At 37.1% G+C, this 25,066-nt stretch overlaps 1 protein-coding gene across 1 annotated transcript in view; it reads left to right on the plus strand.

The window, feature by feature from the left end:
* Positions 1-24,891, plus strand: part of GLCE (glucuronic acid epimerase) — a 118,251-nt gene extending 93,360 nt beyond the window's left edge. The window contains exons 2-4 of the mRNA XM_080807576.1: positions 11,257-11,852; positions 14,974-15,219; positions 21,246-24,891. Of these exons, the coding sequence (XP_080663702.1) occupies positions 11,270-11,852; positions 14,974-15,219; positions 21,246-22,270 (1,854 nt within the window). The 5' untranslated portion in view covers positions 11,257-11,269 and the 3' untranslated portion in view covers positions 22,271-24,891. The remainder of the gene's footprint in view (positions 1-11,256; positions 11,853-14,973; positions 15,220-21,245) is intronic.
* The last annotated feature ends 175 nt before the right edge of the window (positions 24,892-25,066 follow it).

Consider the following 25,066-nt stretch of genomic DNA (forward strand, 5'->3'; position numbering starts at 1 on the left):
ATGGTTCTCTTTCATCTCTGTGGTTAAAGCTTTTCATTTTTATTGTTTGTTTTTTCCTTTTCAGGCAATGGATATGTTTATAAGAGAATAGCAGAGAAAGCAGAAGTATTGGTTTAACTTGCTTCAAAGCATATTTGTGTTGAGTAACTGAGCAGATAAATTTGAACTTTGATGTCATAGGTAATTTTCATTCTGAAGGTAATTACAGACAGTCTGTATGCAAGACTAAGTAGGGGAAAAAAAGTTAAAGCATTTATATAACAGAAATTTACTCTTTTCGTCCTTTTTCTTTTTTCTTTTTCTTTTTCTTTTTTTTTTTTGGTTTGGTGGCAGTTGTTATTGCTAATAAAAAGATAGTCGTGGAATAAAAAATGTTTTACTTAAGATTCTACTTTTTTTATACTCTAATTTCTTATATTAATTCTAGTTATTTTCCTTATATACTGCCGCACTGGTGTTTTTAGGACACCAATACATTATTCTCAAAGCCTCAAATTAACGTGGACTAATGAAACTGTTATTTTTTTAAATTTTTTTATTTTTTTTATTTGACAGACAGAGATCACAAGTAGGCAGAGAGGCAGGCAGAGAGAGAGGAGGAAGCAGGCTCCCTGCGGAGGACCCCAGGATCATGACCTGGGCCGAAGGCGAAGGCTTTAACCCACTGAGCCACCCAAGCGCCCCAATGAAACTGTTATTAAGTTCCATTTTTATCTCTAGAGAAAGATTTTGCTTGGATAAGTTATCCCAGTACATCACAATAATTATTAGCAGAAATGAGGTATTGTAATGCATTTGTAAGCTGTTGCTGGATTTGTGGGGCCCCAGAGATCCTATTTGCAAGGGCTTAATTATTCGAATACATGGGGAGAGCAGGTATCTTATTGGATGATATATATGCATGTATATTCATAATTATGACTCATTTCTATTCTTTTCTAATATTAATGTCAAGTAATTATACTGTTTGAAGAAAATTTTAAAATTCCAGTACCTTCATTCAGAAATATCAGTAAATTTTTAGAATAACTAGGTAACTTTTCCTAAAATTGTGTTTTTAGGAAATATTATTTCCTAATACTATGTATCTATGTGGACTGTTGATTCATGGTCAAAATCAACTGTGTCTAAAATAAGACCATTGATGGTGGGTCCAATTCACAATCTGGTAACCTGTTACAAATTAGAATATCTTCTGGGGAAGGATAGTATTCAGCTTCTGAAATATAATATGTAATTGGTCAAAGATACTTTATGGCACATCAGAGCACAGTGTTTGGAGTCAAATGAGTTAAAATTTCAAGTGAACATCATGTACCTTAGGTTAAATTACTTAACATTACAAAGCCTATTTGTTTCATCATCTGTAATATACAAAGAAACACAATTTTTAACCACATTTAAGTTCTCACCTGTCTTGGCTTTGTCCCTGTCTATAGTGACTCTCTTGTGGGCTATTATATCCTAGTCCCTTCGTCTGTAAAATGTGAATCATGTAATACAGGTGTACCTCGTTTTACTGCGTTTCATTTTATTGCCCTTCATTTATATTGCAGTTTGTTTGTTTTTTTAAATGAAAGTTTGTGGTAACTCTGTGTTGAGGAAGTCTATGGGTGCCACTTTCCCAGTAGCATTTGCTTACTTCTTGTGTCTGGGTTACATTTTGGTAACTTTCACAATATCTTAAATTGTTTTAGTTTATTATGGTGATCTGTGATCAGTGATCTTTGATGTTATTATTGTAATTGTTTTGGGGCTCCATGTACCATGTCCATATAACACAGCAAACTTAATTGATAAATGTTGTGTATGTTTTGACTGCTCCACGAACTGGCCATTCCTTCTTCCTCTCCTTGGGTCTCCCTATTCCCTAAAACAACAATATCAAAATTAAGTCAATTAAAACCCTGCAATGTCTAAGTTTTCAAGTGAAAGTAACAGTCATATGTCTCTCATTTTAAAAGCTAGAAGTTAAGTTCAGTAAGGAATACATGTTGAAGCAGAGACAGGCCAAAACGTAGACCTCTTGTGCCAAAGAAGTCAGCCAAGCTGTGAATGCAAAGGAAAAGTTCTTGAAGAAAGTTAAAAGTGCTACTCCAGTGAACATAAAAGTGATAAGAAGTAATATAGCCTTATTGCTGATATGGAGAAAGTTTTAGTGGTCTGGATTAAAGATCAAACCAGCTACATTTCCTTAAGCCACAGCTTAATCCAGAGCAAGGCCTAACTCTCTGCAGTTCTGCATAGGCTGAGAGATGATGACGCCGCAAAAGAGAAGTTTGAAGCTAGGAAAGGTTGGTTCATGATATGTAAGGAAAGAAGCTGTATCCATAACATAAAAGTGCTAGGTCAAGCAGCAAGTCTTAATACGGAAGCTGCAGCAAGTTACCCAGAAGGTCTAGCTAAGATAATTAATGAAAGTGGTTATACTAGATAACAGGTTTTCAATATTGATGAAACAGCCTTATACGAAGAAGATGCCATCTCAGACTTTCATAGCTAAAGAGAAGTCAATGCCTGACCTTGAAACTTCAAAGGACAGGCTGGCTGACTGCTTAGGAGTGAATGCAGCTGGTGACTTAAAGTTAAAGCCAATAGTCATTTACCATTATGAAAATCCTAGGGGCCTTAAGAATTAGCTAAAAGTGGGGCGCCTGGGTGGCTCAGGGGGTTAAAGCCTCTGCCTTCGGCTCAGGTCATGATCTCAGGGTCCTGGGATCGAGCCCCGCATCAGGCTCTCTGCTCAATGGGAAGCCTGCTTCCTCCTCTCTCTCTGCCTGCCTCTCTGCCTACCTGTGATCTCTGTCAAATAAATAAATAAAATCTTAAAAAATTAAAAAAAAATTAGCTAAAAGTACTCTGCCTGTGCTCTGTAAATGGAACAACAAAACTTAGATCACAGCACATCTGTTTACAACACAATTTACTGAATTTTATTTTTAAGCCCACTGTTGAGACCTACTGTTTGGGGGGGAAAAAAAAAATCCTTTCAAAATATTAGTGTTCACTGAGAATGCACCCGGTCACCCAAAAGCTCTGATGGAGATGTACAATGAGGTTAATGTTTTTATGCCTGCAAACACAACTGTTCTGTAGCCCACGGATCAAGAGGAATTTCAACTTCCTGGTCTTATTATTTTAAGAAATACATTTCAGGGGCTCCTGGATGGCTCAGTTAGTTAAGTGTCTGACTCTTGACTTAAGTGTTGACTTTTGGCTTAGGTCATTATCTCAGAGTCCGGAGATAGAGCCCTGAGTTGGGCTCCATGCTGGGCATGGAGCCTGCTTATAATTTTCTCTGTCCCTCTCTCTGCCCCTGCCCTGCTTCTTACGCCCACGATCTCTCTCTCTCTTAAAAAAAAAAAAAAAAAAAAAGTTAAATACATTTCATAAAGCTATAGCTGCCATAGGTAGTGATTCCTCTGATGGATATGGGCAAAGTAAATTGAAAACCTTCTGGAAAGAATTTAGCTTTCTAAATGGGATTAAGAGCTCTCATGATTCATGGGGAAGGTCAAAACACCAACATTAACAGGAGTTTGGAAGAAGTGTTTTCCATCCCTCATGGAGGACTTTGAGAGGTTCAAGACTTAAGTGAAGGAAGTAACTGCAGATGTGGCAGAAATAGCAAGAGAACTGGAATTAGAAGTGGAGCCTGTAGATGGGACTGAATTGTGACAATCTCATGATAAAACTGTAACAGATGAGTTGCTTCTTATGGATAAGCAAAAAGGTGATTTCTTAAATGGAATCTACTCTGGTGAAGATTGTTGAAATGACAACAAAGGATTTAGAATAAGACATAAAGTTAGTTGATAGAGCAGCAACAGGGCTTGAGAGGATTGGCTCCAGTTTTGAAAGGAGTTCTGTGGGGCAATGCTATCAAAAACATCACATGCTGCAGAGAAATCATTTGTGAAAGGGAGAGTCAATTGATGTGAACTTCACTGTTGTCTTATTTTAAGAAATTGTCACAGCCACCCCAGCCTTCAGCACCCACCACCCTGACCAGTCAGCAGCCATCAACATCAAGGCAAGACCCTCCACCAGCAAAGATTATGACTCATTGAAAGCTTATATGATGGTTAGCTGATGGTTAGCAGTTTTTAGCAATAAAGTGTCTTAAAATTGAGGTATGTATGTGGTTTTTTAGACATAATGCTGTTGTATACTTAACAGACTACATTGTAGTCTACTAAGCATATTAGTCTACTAACAGTGTACTCAAACTCACATGCACTGGGAAACTAAAAAATTATTTTACTTGTTGTGTTGTGATATTTGGTTTATTACAGTGTTCTGGAACCTAACCTGCGGTATCTCCGACGTATGCCTGTGTACTTTATATCCCCTACTCAATTTCTTCAGCGTGTTTGCCTAGAAATATAACCTTATTTGAAGCATTGTGAGCCAGTTATAGCATTGATTATTTTAACTTTAATATTTGAAAAAAAATGGGATAGCAAAGTTACCTTCTCATCTTGTCCTTCATAATGAGAATACTATTTGTTTTACATTCCTGGAAGAGTCCTGACCACCAAAAATAGTAGGCATTTCTCTATTATGTCAGAGCTATCACAGAGTACTCAACCATTTGACTGTGTAATTTAAGTCTTGGTCTATCAAGCAGTAAACAGATGGAACATTTCTAACAGCAGTAATTAAATTGTAAATCTATTTTAACGAGTTGGCTAATATACAGCATCCCAGTTCATATTCTGTTGTCTCAGTTATGTTCATTTTTATTTGGATTATAATTTCAGCATACCCAAATACGGGAAGGAAAACAAAGCTATTATTTGTTAAAATTGCATACTTGGGGTGCCTGGGTGGCTTGGTCAGTTAAGTGTCACACTCTGATTTCAGATCAGGTCGTGATCTCAGAGTCGTGGGATCCAGCCCCCCCATGTCACTCAGCAGGGAGTCTGCTTGCCCCTCTCCCTCTGTCCCTCACCCCAGTTTTGTCTCCTCAAATGAATAAATAAAATCTTCAAATAAAATAAAATTGCATACTTAACAGTACTCATTCATTCAACAAATCTTTATTGAATGCCTACTATGAACCAGACACATTTCTAGGCACTGGGGATCCAGCAGTGACCAGGAGAAGCAAAATTCCAGTCCTCACGGAGCTTAGAGTCTAGTGGATTGGAGACAGATAATAAGCTAAGGATGTATAATACCAAGTGTGGTAAATGCTATGAAGAAGTATAAAGCTGAATAAAGACCAGAGAGGATGTTGGGGTGAGACATACTGTTTTAGATAGGGTGGTCAGGGAAGGAAGGCCTCTCTGATAAATTAACACTTAAGCAGTGACCTAAAGAAGTAACAGAGCAAGCCAAGTGGATATCTGGGGAAACAGTGCTAGGCAGAGGGCATGGCAAGTGCAGATACCTGATTTGGGAGCATGCTTAGTTGTCAGTGTGTATTCATTCCACCTTTCCTTAACACCTTAAAAAATTAAGGAAGAGTTCCTTCTCTGTGTGTCATAGCATATTGTATGTAACTTTTTTACAATTCTTGTCTCATCGTTATTGTTTTTATGTGCATATTTTCCAATAATCTGGCCTTTGGGGACAGGAATAGGTGCCGAATAGATGCTGATTGAATGAGTCAGTCAGTTTGAGTAAATATTGCACTTTTCTGTTTACTTGGTACCCCAAAGCATTATAAGAATTACAAATTGTCAGATACATAAGTAAATAAGAGAAAATAATGATCAAGTAAGCCGTGGTCTACGTTAATCAGCGGAAAGAAGTTTCTTTCAATGAAATCCTTTATAAATTTATTTAAATGTTCTTAACTGTAATATGATCTTTATAGTTTAAAAACTCAGGGTGATATCCATGATTTAATGTTTTGAATTATTTGGTTACTTGAAATATTCAGTTAGAAAAGTCAATTTGAGAAGTAAAAGTATCTACGCCACAGGAGTTTTTTGAATTGCAAATCGTTTTAGAAGAGAACAGTTTGCTTTCCCAAAGGATAACTAAGTTATATTTTGCTTTCCCTCATTTTTAACCATTTCTGCAAAGAAATAATTCCACAGTTTATGATTTAAATAACACTTACTGAATGTTATTTTCTGTTTTAGATCTCTAAAGATACTAAAATCAATTTTTATTGGATTATGTTTCTAATGAAGTAAATCTTTATGGTCTACAGTATGTGAGGTTTCAAGGTTTTTGAATTTACTGATTTTTTAAAACGTTTTTTTTTTTTAACTTGAAAGGTTAATCTGGTTTATAGATGTGGCAAAAGCTTTAAAGTAAGTAGGAAGCTTATCACCACTCAGCAGAAAACCCTGGTTTGGTCTGTTACAGGTCCTGTTGTTACTGTACTAGCAAAATGTCAGTACAGTCTACTTTCTGAAATTTTAAAGTTTCTGGTTAGTTTTCTACAGTGAGCAACATTATAATAAAATTATCATGTTTACCTTTAAATAAACCTACTTGGTATTTAATAGTGCATGTCAATACTCAGAGTTTTCTTTTTTTCCCATCCTTGTTTCTCCTGTATTTTGAAAACTAAATATTTGTAGACATTTTAAACTTAAAATTTACCTTTCCTCTAATATTTTAACAAAGGTGACTTTGACCTAATTTTCTATTTTAATGATTTTAAAAACCCAGTAAATATGGGAAATGTGTGTGTTGTTTTACTAAAGTGAGATCATTCTAGTGTGTTTGTGCCTCTTTTTTTCAATTAACAGTCTCTCTACATCCTTCCGTCTTCAAGTCCACAGTCACATATCCCAGTGGAGGACCACGTCTCACATCTGGTTGTCTATGCCCTAATAAGTCTCTTTGGGGAAAAAAAAATGACCTAGTCCCCTTCTTCTTTTCATACCACTGACTTATTGAGGGGACAGGGCCAGCTCTCCTGCAGGATGTCTTGCCTTCTAGATGTGTCTGGTTGATGGGTACCTAGGTGACTCAGTCAGTTAAGTGGCCATCTCTTGGTTTGGGCTCAGGTCATGATCTCAAGGTCCTGGGATGGAGCTCCGCATCCAGCTCTGTGCTCAGCGGGAGTCTGCTTGAGGATTCTCTCTCCCTTTCCTTCTGTCCCTCCCCCAACTCACATGCACACTTGCTCACTCCTTCTCTTTCTCAAATAAATAAATAAATCTTGAAAAGAAAAAGATGTGTCTGGATGCGTCTGCATTTAACTTGTTCCTCTATCTCTTGTATTTCCTATTAATTAAAAGTCAAATTATAAGGCCTCAGGGATCCATATTAAACATTTTTCGCTGGGATATATGATAGGTTATTTACTTTTTAACTCATCAAAAAACACAGTATCTGGATGAGTCACCATTAATGAGACTGAATTTGAGCACTGAATTAGGGTAATGAATCTGATCCCTTCATTGTAGAGTTTCAGCTTTTTAATCTTGCTACTAGAAAATAATATATTTGGTGTTACTTTGCACAGTATGAATCTCTAAGTCCCTATCAAACATATACCTGAATATAATACTTGTCTAAATTAGTAAATTTTATGAGGAATCACATAATGCTAATTTTCTGATATTTTTACCATTTTTCTTTTACATCATTAGCCACCCTTCTTCTGTAACAGGAATTATTTATCATCTGGAGCTACTGGTTTGTTCTCTTAAAAGGGCCAGATAGATAAATAAATAATTTCACTTAGTTACCAATTTTAACCATCTCAGTCAGAAGATGATATAAGGTTGGTTTTTGTTTTGTTTTGTTTTGATTTGATTTGTTTTTCTGGTTCTCTTTTTTTGAGTATCATTGTAGACTCATGGATTTTTATTGTCTTAGTGTATTTCAGTCAACATCAGTCATAATTCTTACAACTTTGACTTATGGGGAAAAGGATCTGTCAGGCTGATTCTTGTATCTTTTTGCTGTGATACCTATGTTTTTAATTATGGAAATACTCAAACAAAGTATAGAGAATAATGTAGTGAACCTTCAACATATCTTTCAGCTTCAGTAATTACCAGTGTTTCCAATCTCATTTTCTATATATCCTGCTGCTTTTTTGATCCCCTGGATTATGATCTCATTGATGTTTGAAAGTTTTCTTTATTTTCTGGCATAACAAGGGCCTAGACTTTAGAGAAATCATCCATTTCTCTAAGAAGCCAATATTTCTTTTTGTAAGCTTTTCATTTTCATTTTTGAAATGAAAGCTTTTCATTTTCATTTTTCTTTACTTTCCCATCATGTGTCTCATTATAATGGTAGTATAGTTCCATAAGCAGGTTTGTTCTCATTTGAGTCATGGAGGAAGGGCACCTCTCAAAATGGGACAAAAATCTTTATATTTCTATTTTAATTGATCTAAATGTTAGGTATAGCTAACAAATGATTCAAATGTTAACACATAAGTGTTTTTAAGGAATGCTTAAAGAAGGATTGCTTTTTTTAAATAAATACTGTTTAGTGTTACTCGTTTGTCTGTACTGCAATATAAGGAAATCCTTTATAAATGTATGACTTCTGAAGGTTTCCTTGTACCACGCTTTGGTTTTTTAGCATTCAAAACATTTTCTCATAGTCATAATGCAGATGATAAAAGTGTTAATGGATTCTGGCTCTTAAATCTGTGTAAGATTTCCCAGATGGATCAAACCCTGTCTTTGCCTTTTTCCCTCCTGATGCCCTACTGAAATAAAATGTATAGAAATAAGAAACGAAGAAACCAGTAATAGTAAGGAGGAAGACTACGAAAGAGTGATAACTGAACAGATTTCTGGATCTCTGTTCAAGTACTAGAAGGTACAACTCTACCCTCTCATCTCCCTATACCATTCTCATCCCTGCACTTGGACTATTGATAACAGGCGTGAACCCCAAGCAAAACATCAAGCAGAGTTCTTTAGAGAAGCTGGGCAAAGCTAGGGCTTCTAGAGTACAAGTTATGTCTCCAGAACAAAAGAAAAACTCCATAATTTTGGCATTAGAGGGCCTGCTGGCTCCCTACCCATGCACCCTAAAGGAATACTGCCAGTCAGCCTATACCTACCCCACACAGAGTCCTCAGGAGACAGTCTAGCCAAAAATCAGACCATCTGCACAATGGTAGAGGAAATCTGTGTTGGCTAATGGGTTATTCAGACGTAAATACAAATGAGCAACCAAGATCACCAGGGATGTGAGGAAAACTGATGGCATGAGAGACTAAGATAATCAGAAAAATTGCTACTGGAGAAAATAGAGCTAATCAGAGAGAACTTAACAAGAAGTGAACTCTAATATACTCAGGGCTGCAGGAAGATACTACACCCATTAAACAAGAATAAGAGAACACAAGTTTTCAGATCAATAGGGCACAGCAAGTGCTGAAATAGTGAAGCAAATATAATGTACTTCTTTCTGGGAAGCTGAATTCCAAGGACAAAGATCCAGAGGAAAACCATGTACAAAGTGACAAGTATCAGACTGAAATCAAGTCATCAGTAATTCTCTTAATACTTTAAGACAATAAAACATTACCTACAACTTTTCAAAAGAAAATAATGTATAACCGGGGATTCTGTATCTTGCCAAACTGTTAATCAAAGGTAAGAGCAGACTGAATGTTTTTTTAGACATACAAGAACTCAAAGGTACCTTCTCTTGGAATTAAAAGAAATGAGTGAGGGATGCCTGGCTGTGTCAGTCTGTAGAGCCTGCAACTCTTGATCTTGGAGGTCATGAGTTCAAGCCCCACACTGGGTGCAAGCTTACGATGATAGAGAGAGAATTACACCTTTAACATCAGCTTTCTTTAAAAAATAGAAAATTATTATGTAATATTTCACTCAACATTTTCATTTGGGGGTTTGATTTTTTTTTTTTTAATCTACTGCTGACAAAAGGGTTTATTGAGGGAAAAAAAGGATGAAGAATTAGAGACAGTAAAGTAAGTAATTGTGGATTTATACCATAAAATAAATTATAGAGCTACTATGGCAAACAAGGAGGAGACCGATTCCGTAATTTTCCATAGTTCCCAATGACCCCCAGCAACAGGCAATTGAGGACTATTTTTTAATTGCAGTTACAGCTGGCTGATACACCATATGGCCAGCAGGGGCAACAGCATCAGATTCTTCTCCCATAATGACCGGAGTGACATGGTCTGGCTTATATTTAAAAGCATCATTCTAATGGTTATTGTTGAGAATAGACTTGGGGGTAGAATAGTAGAGCAAGGGTAGAAATAAGGAGACCAGTTTGGACATCACTGCAGTATTCCAAGTAAAAGATGACAGTGGCTCGGATGTGGTGGTAATTGTGGAGTTGGGGGAAAGAGGTCAGATTCTAGGTTTTATTTGAAAGTAGGGACAACAACATTTCCTGACTGGATATGAGGTGATCAAAAAAGGAGTAGAGGTTTCTGGTCTGAACAGTAGGAAAAGAGAAACGTAATGGGGGGAAAGACTGGGAGTTGTTTTAGATGTTACAGAAGTCCATTTGACTTCCAAGTAAAGATGTCAATTGCTTGTATTGGTACTTAGATACATGTGTCTGTAGTTCTGAAGAAAGGTCTGGCTTAGAGATGGAATTTTAGAAGTAGTCAGCATATAAGGTATATTTAAAGCCATGAGAGTGTGTGAGATCACAGGAGTGAATAGAGATTAAAAAAAAAAAAAGTGTGAGGACTGAGACTCTAAAGCACACTAACACTAAAGGTTCAGGGAGATGAGAAAGAATGATCAGAGATGACTGAGGAGGAGCAGCCAGTGGCGTATAAGGAGAACCACAAGAAGATGGTGCCCTAGAAGCCATGAGAAGAAAGTGTTTCTGGTAGGAAAGAGTCATTGACTATTCATGCTGCTGAGAGATCAAGTAGGATGAGCACTAAAAATTCACTGTTGGATTTGGCAACATGGATGTCAGTGTTTACCTTAATATCATTATGTTTTTTCAAACAGCCAACTTGCTGGGACAAAAATAATGCATTAAGTTGTTCGGACCCAACTACTGAATAAATGAAACTATTAGATATTTCTTTTGGCCCAGAGACTTTGAAACAATTACTAAGATACAAAGAGAGTCACAAACAGAAAGCCTATACCTGCTTTAAAGGGTCACGCTATGTATTTTAAGAGGTAAAAGCTCCTGTTGCCTTTTCTTTGTCTCTGCTGAAAAGTTTGAGTTAGTAATTTTAAATCTGATCAGATTACTACAGTGAATAAAATTGCCTTAATGTGATTCAATGTAAAAAAATAAAACCTTATCCTATGAAATGTCTACAGTACATCTTTGCATGAATTTTTCTTCTTGCCTCCATAGGTATGGTCTGAATATGCGTTGCTTGGCAGCACGGGTCAACTATAAGACTTTGATTATCATCTGTACACTCTTCACTTTGGTCACAGTACTTTTGTGGAATAAATGTTCCAGCGATAAAGCGATCCAGTTTCCACGGCACTTGAGTAGTGGCTTCAGAGTGGATGGATTAGAAAAAAGAGCAGCAGCATCTGAGAGTAACAACTATGTGAACCACATGGCCAAACAGTCTGAGGAAGCATTCCCTCAGGAACAGCAGAAAGCACCCCCCGTTGTTGGAAGCTTCAACAGCAATGGGGGAAGCAAGGTGTTAGGGCTCAAATATGAAGAAATTGACTGTCTCATAAATGATGAACATACAATTAAAGGGAGACGAGAGGGAAATGAAGTCTTTCTTCCATTCACTTGGGTAGAGAAATATTTTGACGTATATGGAAAGGTGGTTCAGTATGATGGCTATGATCGGTTTGAATTCTCTCATAGCTATTCCAAAGTCTATGCACAGAGAGCCCCATATCACCCTGATGGTGTGTTTATGTCCTTTGAAGGCTACAATGTGGAAGTCCGGGACAGAGTCAAGTGCATAAGTGGGGTTGAAGGTTGGTATCTGTCTGCTCCACTGCATTTTTCCATCCTGATTGTGTTGAGGAATAAAAAGTTGTAGGTGTTAATTCCTAGCAAGTACATACATAGCTTACTATCAAGAGACCATTTGTTGCTCTGACTTCGCAAGGAGGAAGAGGTGAAGTCTGAACCTGGGGCAGTTTTCTAGATGATGCGATTTAAGGGCTGCAAGAAGATCATACCTGATCAAATAGGATTATTCCATTAACCTTCCATAACATCTGAAATTCTCATCAGTGAGTTAAAGGCACAGCATCTCCAAAAATTTTGCATTAAAATGCACAGTTATTGTCCTGTGAGAGGAGATGGGAACAGGAGAGACCAATGGACCTACGTATGTACTGATGCAGTCTTGTTACCACATTAGCCAGGTATCATCTCTGGATGGAGGTTTAAAGTCTTCAGAACAAGATAACACATAGGCACCATCTTCTCTGATCTTGTATACTACACTCCTATAATCTACTACATATTGTTTCTCAGATCTTATGGGAATTTTATTTCAAACCTAAGATTGATCGGAAAGCCAAATTGAATTTGAGTTTAAAATATATCATTTAACCAGAGGAAAGAGCTTAGTGTGTTTTGAAATTGCTTAGTTTAAATTTTATTTTCCTCATTCTATAAAATGTGATTTCAGTATCTTAATTTTTTCGGTTTTTTGTAATGTCTTTACCAAAAGTTCACAAGAAGAAAGGGCCAAATTCACTTATATTCATACCACTTCAAGATAATTATTACCGTTTTTGCATATTCTCTGGAGGTCTTTGTATGTAGTCCTATGTCTTAACATAGTTGTAATGATACTTACACAACATACTTGTAATGATATTTATATACTTCAAAGATATCTGTCACCAAACTTCTTCATATTAATTTTATAAATGTTTAGATGATAAAGAAAAAGTAAAAAATACCCATAACGTTTGTTAAATAATATTTTGATATGCTTTTCCAATCTTTTTGTTGTTGTTAATAGAGATACATTTTTTTAAACAAGTCGGGATCATACTGTATAGTCAATTTTATATTCTCCTTTTTTCATCTAAAATATCTTGATTATTTCCCCTTGTTCTTGAATATTTTAAGGACTAGTATTCACAGTAAAAATATGCCGTGGTACATGTAATACTTGCAGCCTTTCTCTTTAGTTGGCTACTTAGGTCCTTTCCAGTTTTTTTGCTTTTATATGTAATGGTATAGATATTCATGTTCATTGTTTGCTATTTTAATTATAGTCTAGGAGTAGTTGCCTAGGAAATAAACTGCCCTGTCAAGTAATATAAATTGAACTGTTTTGCTAAACTGCTTTCCCAAAAGGTTGAACCTACTTGTACCTCCAGGAGCAGAGTGTAAGGGTGCTCTTGTCACCCCACTCGTGCTGTCATGGAACATTGTTTTTTAATTTGTTGTTTACAAAGGGATCTCATCGTTCACTTTCTGTAACCATCAGTGAGGCCACATACCCTTTTCATATACTTCTTATCATCATAAAATCTTGATCTTATTTCCCCCTTTTCTAATGTGATTAGTGGGTTCTATAGTCATGTGAACTTTTATATATAGAGTAATATAATGATACTTTGTTGCATTTGTTAAAGCTGTTTTCTTCAATTTGATTGTCTTTCATTTTACTTATAATTTGTTAGTTTTAGAAGTTTTTAGTTCTATTTGGTGAACTTACAGACTTTTTAATTTTTATTTTTTTTTACTTCTACTTTTATGCTGAGAAAGTCATTGCTATACCATGATCGGCTTTTCATCTTTATTTTCTCTAATAGTTTTATTAGGGGGTTGTATTTTTTTACATTCAACTCTTTAGGCCAGCCAAATTGATTTATATCTTGGTATATGGTTTAAGGTCAGGGTATAATTTCAGATTTTTCTTTTCACATGTATTGAATGATCTTTTTTCCCCAGTGATTCATGATGCAGTATTTATTGTTATGTATAGCATTTTGAATGCAGAGTAGGTTTCTGGCCTACTATTCTTGTTCATTGATCAGTCTATCAATTGTTATGCTGGTTGCACATTGTTACAATTTTCATCCATCTTTAATGAGATATTGTAAAAACCTTCCTTTCATTAAATGAAAACAATGCTATTTGAATTTTGAGGGAAAAAAGCCTCCTGTTGGAAAAAAAAAATACAAGTCAGGAGCTTATCTAGCCTAGGTTTCTTAGCCCTTATGGTTCCTAAATCCTTAAATTGTTTGAAACTACATCACACATATGGTTTTGTAGGTTCTTAGCTTCTGCTGTGCCCATCTGATGCTTGTTAATTTATTTTAGAACTACAGAGAGGAGCTTATCTCTCAACACATAGACCATGATGCAACAATACAATATTCTGTGCAATGTCATATTATTGTATTTCCCATATAGAAAATTACTAAAACACTAATACCAAACATTTAAAAGCTTTGCTTAGGACCTTAGAAGAGGTAATCCATTAATGAGTTATGTCAAAAATCTGTGGTTCAGTGTGCAATTTTAATTCATTTAAAAAAACACACCTGGTTCTTAAAAATTATATTTTGACATGAAGGATATGAAAAAGAATTGCAAGCTATGTTTATACTTTAAGTTGCCTAGTTATAACTGGCTCTGTAAGCAAATACTTTAGCTGTCAGATGGTATAGGCATTAGACCACATCTTGACTTTGGAGAGAGAGATGGGTATGTAATTATCTTGAATATTAATACAGACATTTAAAAAATTTCATATTTAGGATGACCCTGTGGTAACATTATCTACATGTATTTAAATCATACAGAATTTGTATGAAACAGGACAACTGTAGCTATGAGCAAAAGTTACACATGTAAAAAGTCAGTCCTTAAAAGATAATCTGCAACATTGCATTGCTGTCTGTCAACAAATACTGAATGAGTGAATAAACCTTCATTTTGTTTTTCATATCTGATTAATTTAGTTCTAGTTTTTAATAATTATGAAAACAGTATAACATGGAAGCTTTAAAGTTGCAGATAAGCCTGTAACATGCCCCAGAGGTAAAACAGTAAAGAGTGGTGCTCAGAATATGCTTATAAGTGTCCAGACATGGTTTTTTATTTTGTTTCTCTGTTTTTTAGGTGTACCTTTATCTACACAGTGGGGACCTCAAGGCTATTTCTACCCAATCCAGATTGCACAGTATGGGTTAAGTCATTACAGCAAAAATCTAACTGAGAAACCCCCTCACATAGAGGTATATGAAACAGCAGAAGACAGGGACAAAAACAGCAAGCCTAATGACTGGACTGTGCCAAAGGGGTGCTTTATGGCTAGTGTGGCTGATAAGTCTAGATTCACCAATGTTAAACAGTTTATTGCTCCAGGTAAGTGATATATTATTATGTGTGCCTGCTAATTTTGTGATGATTTATGGCACCTGATACTCCCTTAAAATTGTCTTTATGGTTTTAAAAAGCACATTAGCAGACGCTTTATATCTATGTAAAGAAACAAATGGTGTCACCCAAGTGAAATCTCTAGAAAGGGACACCTGGGTGCCTCAGTCTTTAAGTGCCTGGGATCAAGCCCCATATTGGGCTCTGTGCCCAGCAGGGAGCCTGCTTCTCCCTCTCCAGCTCCCCAGTGCTTGTGTTCTCTCTCTTACTATCTCTATCATAAATAAAATCTTTAGGGGCACCTGGGTGGCTCAGTGGGTTAAAGCCTCTGCCTTCGGCTCAGGTCATGATCCCCAGGGTCCTGGGATCGAGCCCTGAATCGGGCTCTCTGCTCAGCGGGGAGCCTGCTTCCTCCTCTCTCTCTCTGCCTGCCTCTCTGCCTACTTGTAATCTCTGTCTGTCAAATAAATAAATAAAATCTTTAAAAACAAAACAAAAACATAAATAAAATCTTTAAAAAAATAAAAAAGAAATCCCTAGAAAAAGAACAGCTAAAAATTCAAGGTTATAAAAGAAAATTTACTTTGTGAAAAGCCAAACCATAGATTGAATATTAAGATCCAGGTTACTGCATGGTATGTATCTCCTTCCAGGGATCTGTGTCCCACAGGAATGATGCTCCATTTTAGCATTTCAGTACAGTATTTAATTTAACTTCTAAACTATTTTGCATAAAGGTAGAAATTTTTCTTTATAGAATGACCCATCCTTTTCCTTTGCCTGTTTTTTTACCAGCAGCTTTTTATTTCTTCGAGATATTATAGCATTAACAACCAGGCCTGCTTCTCATATTGAGTTTTGTTAATGTAGTAGATTGTCTCAAACTTCATATAAAACCATTTCATTAATAAAATCATTTATAAAATCAAATTAACTTTATGTAACATTTCCCCTTTTAGTAAGACAGTACCATTAATTAGGATGTAATGTATTTTTCTCTACTAATCAATATCCATGAGAATTAATGAGTCCATTACTTAAAAAGACAATGAAATAATTTTAGTTAGCACCACAGGCTTAATTCTCCATGGGGAAATGTTGTCAAGAACAGAACTCCTTCCCCCCTCCTACCAACCTTGCAGTCGGTAAATACAACAAGAGAAAAGGTTATAAGACCTCTTCTGTATTCTCCCCTTGTCCTTTATTGATGACTGTGTAATTCACAGACCTTGAAAGCCACAATACAAATCTACTCATTCTAGATGGCCTTAAGTAATGGATTTATGAGTGCTTAATGCAGTGCAAATAATGGGTGACCTTTAGTTTTTATTCCGTGGCTAGAACTTCTTTTCTCCTGTGGTATTCTGTGATATTCCAGTACATAGAGCATCTCTGCTTGACTGGTGAGAAAGTATGTGGAGATGTTTAAGAATATGTAGAACAGGATTAGACTTTGCAAAAGGACATTTGTTTGTACCCAAGGAACTCATTTTTGCACTAATTAATAGTGTCTGGATTAGGGTAGAAAACAGCAATCCTCATCTTGATCTCCTCAAATGCTGGGAAGTTTTCTAGAACAGTTCTTTGAACTCTATCCTATTTAAAGCAATAGATTACACTGTGCCCTTCTGGATGCCCTGGGGAATACAAATGATAAGTCTCATACTACATGAGGGACCCTCACTTTACCTCTTCATGCTGCAGCCCATGGCTGGAAATAAAACTACTTCTTAAAGTGGTTTTAAGTATATGGGGGAGAGAACTCTGTGACAGTCACTCTGCTAGTGGAACACAATCTACTCACAGTTGGAACTCCCTGTTGGTGGGAGTGTGCTAAGTGGGAATGGGGTGCTAGTTTTGATATCTTGGGCATGCCTGGAGGTGTATATGATCCAAGTGTTTGAGGGCAAGTGAGTTGAAATTACATGGGAGTTGCTCAGAGCAGGAGAAGGGAATCAAAAAGGTGAGACTTGTATTGAAGCACAAGTATGGGAGAAGAGGCTTTTCAGAGGCTATAGACTTCATGGGAAATAAATTCAGAGAATCGCTGTTAAGAAGAAATTGGAACTGTATATAAAAGCATAGGCCTCCATGAGGTGAGTCTCTGGAGGACCAGGGGCCAAATGCTGTTGGCCTTTTATTTTTTTTCTTTTTAGGCTTTGAATTATTTTCCCTGAAAGGAAATAAAGTTGTCTAGAAGAAAGAACCAGAACATGGGTCTACATCATATTTTTATTCTTTTGTTTGTTGAATAATGTTTTGTTCCTCTGCCTAATTTTAAAATTGAATGAACTGAAACTTTATACCTATCATACTCTATTAAATTAGTTCTCCATTTCGGGAAACACTCTCTACTTCACTTCCATGACCTCACTCTCTCCCCTGTCTCTGTGTAGCCATTCTTTCTCAGACTTCTTGTGATCTTCTCTTCTTTTGCCTGGTCCTTATCTCTTGGTATTCCTCAAGGTTCTGAGTAGGGCAGACTTCTCACTCCTATTGATTGAAACGAATGATAATGGTTTGTGTTACAGATGAAAACATTGATTTAAAGACTGTCCTTAAATGTTTATCATCATTTGTTGCCTAAAGGGAAATATACACTACCACATATGCCAAGAATAAACACTTATAATGACTCCCAGGTTTAACTGCTCAGAGAGAAGAGGAGTCATGGGTTTCAAAAAATGGAAAACCCAAAACTTTCTGCTAATAGATTTAAAGCAGGTATCTCCAGATAGCATAATACCTTCAGTAGAGCTCAGACCTTGCCCGCTACATTTCCAGGGTGGTTGCTGCAACCACACTCACATCCCATTTGCTACCATTTGGATCCCTCTGAGCAATGCTGACTACTTTAACTACTCTGTGTATCTAGAAAATGGAAATTTAAAGACTTAAAGGATTATTGTGAAGACTACGATTGTCTGTTGGTTGATTTATGTCAGGGATTGGGACTTAGTCTCTTCTCCTGTGTGGTTCAGTAACCCCCTCTTGTGGTGGTGGGGTTTTAGGAAAATAGTAATTTTTTTGAAAGGTTACATCCCATGACATAATTTGTTACTGAGTTCTTTGAACTAATCTGTTATAGTGAAACATAAGATAATTGAGACCGTACCATTTCGTTAGATTTGTATTCATAAAGTGAATTAGAATGGATTCTGGGAGGAAAATAGGTAATTCTTTAGCTTCCTCCCATTTGGAATTATAAAGTTGGATCACTGTTATCCAGTTTTGTGAGAATGGATGTCATGGTTAGTATTACTGCTTTATCAATGAGGCATTGCCCTAGCAATGAAAAAATAAGGAGCACTCAAGATAGCCTTCTCTACGGAATATAATTGAAACTTGAGTGATTCATCAGTCCATTCAGATCCTGGAGTGTGTTGGGAATGTTGTATTGAGTGTCAGATTCCACTTTACCATAGATGTAGGAAAATGCTAGTTAAGAGAGAGATTGCATGTTGACATTTTTCCGGATAAAATGGATTTTTATTATGTATGCTTATGTATGTATGTATGCTTATGTATATATTATGTATGTATGATTTTTATTATATATGCTATTATGTATGTATCAGTATGCTTCTGATACCACTTTTTAAAGTCACTCGAGGGGCGCCTGGGTGGCTCAGTCATTAAGTGTCTGCCTTCGGCTCAGGTCATGATCCCAGGGTCCTGGAATGGAGCCCCGCATCAGGCTCCCTGCTCAGTGGGAAGCCTGCTTCTCCTTCTCCACTCCCCCTACTTATGTTCCTTCTCTTGCTGTCTCTGTCAAATAAATAAAATCTTTAAAAAATAAAAATAAATGTCATTTGACATGTAAGTCTATCAAGATGTTCTCATTCCTTCTACAGCTTCCATGATTGTCTGTCCCATCAATGAAATCATTAAGGGCACTGGATCAGTTATATCCCACAATGGTAGAGTCCAGTGTTGAGGGAGTTGAACAACCAGCTCAACATGCTAAGACTCTCCAAGTTAATTACATTGTATACACTATCATCAGTGCACTTATGCTCCTGGTGACACACTAAGGATTTTCTCGAGGACTTCTCAAAGTGGATCTGATTCTATGGCTCTGCTTAAGAGAAATAACTCTTCCACCAATTATGCTCATGAGAATGCTGTATCCAGTATCATTTCTTTTTCACAGTCTTTGAACTTAGGTCCAGGAATCCTGGTTTCTGGTCTCTACTCTACCAGTAATTAACATTTGGTTTGGGGCAAACCTTTTAACCTTGCAAAGCTTCCATATCTTCATCTCTAAAATGGAAGTAGTAATTCCTGTTCTGCCAGCGTCAGATTATTGTAAGGAGCATATGAGATAACACATGAATGTGTTTGGAAAATGTAATTTCATAGAGATGAAGGAATTCATATTTATCTTTAAGTTTATATATAAAATATGCCCTACCTATTTGTTGTTGTTGTTGTTCTTGCTGTGGCTGCTATTACATTGCAGTATGCTCTGTTTCTTTTCTTGGTAGATCTAGACCAGCAATATTCAGAAAGTCAACTTTCTGGGAATCCACCATCATTGTACTATAGATATGCAAGAGAAATTTCCTATTTGATAATTTGCTAGACAAAACAGCTATTACTATTTTATCAGCCTCTGAAGGCCAGTGGCTTCAGACTAATAATCATAATCACTATCAATTTTCACTTTGTTCTAGGCCCTATCTTTTTTTTTTAATCCTCCCAATTACCTTGCAAAGTAATATTATCTCTATTGAACATGTGAAGAAACCGAAGTTCAAAGAGCTATTTCATCTTGAATATCTCAAAGCTAGGAAGTAGAAGAGAAATAATTCAAACAGGGTTGTGGGGTTTGGGCTTTTGTTTTGTTTTGTTTTGTTTTAAACTCCAAAGCCTTTGCTTCTCCCTCATCCTCCCCCAGTATCCCTCACTTTTGTTGATTACCTGAGCCCATTACTTAATTTTCAGAAATTTTACTCATGATTCCAGCAAATATCTGAAAACAAACCTATCATTTTCAGCACCAGCTAGTAATTAAGAGTGTATTTTGTATATTGTGGAGGGGTGCCTGGCTGATTCAGCCGGGAGAGTGTGCAACTCTTGATCTTGGGGTCAGGAGTTTGAGCCACATATTAGGTATAGAGATTACCAAAAAATAAATACATAAACTTAAAAAAAAAAAGTAAAGAAGGGTGCGTATTGTGGAGCCAGACTAGGCAACCTAGGTTCAACATTTTGTATCTTAGGCAAGTTTCTTAACTTCCCTTTGTCTCAGTTTGTCAGCCATTAAGTATGAGTAATAATAGCACTACTCTTGTAATTGTTATGAGGGTTAAATGAGTTAATATGGGGATTAGATGAGTTAATATGAGTTAATATAATAAAATCAGAACATAATAAATACTAACTAAATGTTAATTAAATAAAATTTAATTCATTGTAAGCCATTCTTCTAGCTTCTCACAGTATGTGCTGAGCCAATTTTGGTTATTTTTTCTTTTTATAAAATGGATATATTAAAATAGTCATTGATTATTGATCAGCCAATATTTGATCTAGAAAAGGCAGTTTGATCAACAATACCTTATCCATTTCCTCTTAACCTTATCCATAACCTCTAATATAAATTAGATGGGTCAGATACTCAAAAGCCATCATGGACTCATCAATTCTACCATTTGTTTATGGTTACTTTAGTAAAATAATTGATAATGGTGATGATCGGACACAAAATACTGAAGTGTTAATTTTATATGGTTAGTGGTTATCAAAGATGAACTGCAGTTAACTTTTTTTTTTTAAAGAATTTATTTATTTATTTGACAGCTCACAAGTAGGCAGAGGGGGGGGGGTAAGCAAGCTCCCTGCTGAGCAGAGAGCCCGATGCGGGGCTCAATCCAAGGACCCTGAGATCATGACCTGAGCCGAAGGCAGAGGCTTAACCCACTGAGCCATCCAGGCGCCTCTGCAGTTAACTTTTAGTACAAAGAACTTTTCTTCTAACTAGTCTTTGTTGGTGTATTTTCCCCCTACAGAAACCAGCGAAGGTATATCCTTGCAACTGGGGAACACAAAAGATTTTATTATTTCATTTGACCTCAAGTTCTTGACGAACGGAAGTGTGTCCGTGGTTCTAGAGACCACAGAAAAGAATCAGCTCTTCACTGTACATTATGTCTCAAATACCCAACTAATTGCTTTTAAAGAAAGAGACATATACTATGGCATTGGGCCCAGAACTTCATGGAGCACGGTTACAAGGGACCTGGTCACTGACCTCCGGAAAGGAGTGGGTCTTTCCAACACAAAAGCTGTCAAGCCAACCAAAATAATGCCCAAAAAGGTGGTTAAGTTGATTGCAAAAGGGAAAGGATTCCTCGACAACATTACCATCTCCACCACAGCCCACATGGCCGCGTTCTTCGCTGCCAGTGATTGGCTGGTAAGGAACCAGGATGAGAAAGGTGGCTGGCCAATTATGGTGACCCGTAAGTTAGGAGAGGGGTTCAAGTCTTTAGAGCCAGGGTGGTACTCTGCCATGGCCCAAGGGCAAGCCATTTCTACATTAGTCAGGGCCTATCTGTTGACAAAAGACCATTCATTCCTCAGTTCAGCTTTAAGGGCAACAGCCCCTTACAAGTTTCTGTCAGAGCAGCATGGAGTTAAGGCCGTGTTTATGAATAAACACGACTGGTATGAAGAATATCCAACCACACCTAGCTCTTTCGTTTTAAATGGCTTTATGTATTCCTTAATTGGGCTGTATGACTTAAAAGAAACTGCAGGGGAAAAGCTCGGGAAAGAAGCAAGGTCCTTGTACGAGCGAGGCATGGAATCTCTTAAAGCCATGCTCCCCTTGTATGACACTGGCTCAGGGACCATTTATGACCTCCGCCACTTCATGCTTGGCATTGCCCCCAACCTGGCCCGCTGGGACTACCACACCACCCACATCAATCAGCTGCAGCTACTCAGCACCATCGATGAGTCCCCAATCTTCAAAGAATTTGTCAAAAGGTGGAAAAGCTACCTTAAAGGCAGCAGGGCAAAGCACAACTAGAGCTCAGAACCAAAATCATCCTTCAGCCTTTGCCGCACACAAAAACCATGGGCTCTATCTCAGCAGAGCTTAGGCACATTTTAAAAGATTGTATACTAGGTTTTTGTGGATTACATCAAAGTGATAACTGAAACCAGTCTTCTGAGATAATTGCATTGGGTTGGGTGTTTCAAAACATAGGTGGCACTTGGAGCAGAAAAGTGTTTAGTCGATGGTTGAACAGAGATGTTTAACTTTGCCTTGCTTATCACCATCTACAGTTCCACAGACAGTCCAGTCCCTCTGGGTCTGGGGAAGACACTGGTAAGTAGTTGTTACTGGCCAACTGTCCGGCACTTACCTGAAAACTTAGTATGGGTCTCTTTTAAAATGTGATGATGTATGTTTATGTTGGAAACAAACTTTAAAAAAATAATGTGCTGTAATACAGTAAATGTGTACTCGCAGCCTGAATAGTGGACTGTGTGCAACTTTTTAAAATGATATTTCTTTTCTACAGATTAATTTCTTGGCGAATTTCGTGTTGCGTTTCTTGAATTTGTTATATATGGAGAATATTTTGAATGTATGGTTTTCTTGAAATGTGTAAATTAAAAACACAAGCAGTGTTCAGGCTTCACAGTTATATAATGTAAGCACAACTAAAACAGAACTTGTTGACTGCACAAGAAATCACAAAGATGTTATGTTTTATGAAACTTGATCTACAATCAGTAAAGATTTGATAATCAGTATATCCCTCTCCACCCCCACTGTGATGCTTTTTGTCACTGTCTAGAATTCTATATTTCATTTCAGACTATACTTAAGAGTTTTGTCTATTTGGGGGAACATTTTTTGGGACATTGTGGAAATTTTATTGGAGAAAGGAGCTAATCCTTTCCCACTGCCCTTTCAGGATTTTTCCCCCTCTTTAAAGAAAAATACTATGTCAGATATTACATACAGGAATCATAGCAGGGTTTTTTTTCCCTACTTTTAGGTCATTCTTGGTCATCAACTTTCCAGACCATTGACTCTGCACATGAATGTTTTCCTTTGCAATTTTAACTTTAAGTTCTTTCAGCTTTTGGGTAGAAGTGATTGATGCTACCGCATTTGCTGTATGTGTGTAATCAGATCTTTATTTGGGTTTTCTATCCCACTATACCTTACCTCACGTAAATAGGTTTCACAGCCCTCGTACCCTGGGCAGTGTCTGCTATAGGGCTTTTCAGGCATTATCAGAATCAAGCGAGGTTGATTGTGTTGTTTTTGTCTGAATGTATGACAGTACACTAAGTCAATACTGTAACTTAATACAGATTGAAATTTGAGACCCCACACTTTCAGGAGACTGAGTCTGACAAACACATCAGTTTGTCTGTGACCTGTATTAAATGCACATCAACAGCCACGTGGGCACTTGCCTACATACTGCATCTTAAATTGAACTCAGCCTACCAACACTACTTAGAAACCAGAAAATATATACATATCTGTGAATAGAATAAACATGCAAAATATATATATTAGTGGCAAAGGGAGCAGGAACAAAGAAGACAATACAGATGCACACTGAAGACAGTAATAAACTGGCCATGGAAGAGGAAGCTTAAACTCCCAAGTTACATGACCACAATTCTCTTCTGCCCACAACACGACAGTTGTGGGTTATTAAGTTTCTCCCTGGCTTTTGACCTTTGTTGTTCTTAGACATGATTAGATGTCTCCACAAGAATATCTGGACTCTTTTATTTCAGTGCCCCAACATAAAATTTCTCCAATCAGGAAACCCTTTGCCCTTCATTTTACTTGTTATTACTGAGAGCCTTCCAGACTTCTGCCTTGTGTTTGGATACTGGTCCTTCAGACTAAAGGAATCCATGAAAACAGCATGGTACTGCTTCCGTGACAAATATCAGTGCCTTAACAATGTGGCTGTCCTTTTCCACTGAAAAAGGAAAGACATTTTGATCTAGAAATGGCATTGCTGTTTCACTGCTGTTGGTTTCACACTGCCTTCCACGTTGCAACAGCAACTTGATTTTTCTTATGATACCAGAATTTTCTAAGAGAATGAGTTGAACCTGAGGCAGCCCTGCCAGTGTACACCAGTGGTTCTCAAGCTTTCAGGTGTCTCCGAATCACCTGGGAGCTTACTGAGCTACAGATGCCAGATAGTCACTAAGCCTGCCTGTGAAGCAAGATAGTCCTGCGTTTTTAACAAGCATTCAGATAATTCTGATGCAGGTGATCTGCGGGGCAGACGTGGAGGAACACTGCCCAAGACCATCAATTGCATTTTTGTTCCAAAACACCTGCAGCATTCTTCATAGGTTTTTAAATCATGTAAAATGTTTACTTATTCTGAGCTTAGAGAGAATGGGGAAGGTATTTTAAAGATTTATTTTGTTTTGTTTCTTTAAATATTTCTTTGTTTTCAGATAATGGGTATTTGTTTTTTACGCTTATCTTGAGTTAGCTTTGATACTATATTAAATCTGTTGCCACTTCAGTTGTAAAACCAGCCAAAAGTTTCCAGATAAAGGTCAAGGTTGACCCTTTGGGATTGTTGTACATAAAGGCTTCATCCAAAAACCATCCAGTGTACGTGAGCAAATACAGAAATGGCACAAGCACAGCTCTCCAGATGTGGCAGTCCTTTCCTTCGCCAGCGTGCAGACTCTCGCTGAAAGCTGCTCTTTTCCTCCTTGTTGCAATTGTTGTTCTTGTTTCTCCTCCATTGTACATGTGGGTTAGAGACCATGTGTCAAATATGCAATAAAGTGTTTACTGGATGCCCTTCTGAAGGGT

The sequence above is a fragment of the Martes martes genome (assembly GCF_963455335.1).
Source record: "Martes martes genome assembly, chromosome: 7".
Classification (NCBI taxonomy): Eukaryota; Metazoa; Chordata; class Mammalia; order Carnivora; family Mustelidae; genus Martes; species Martes martes.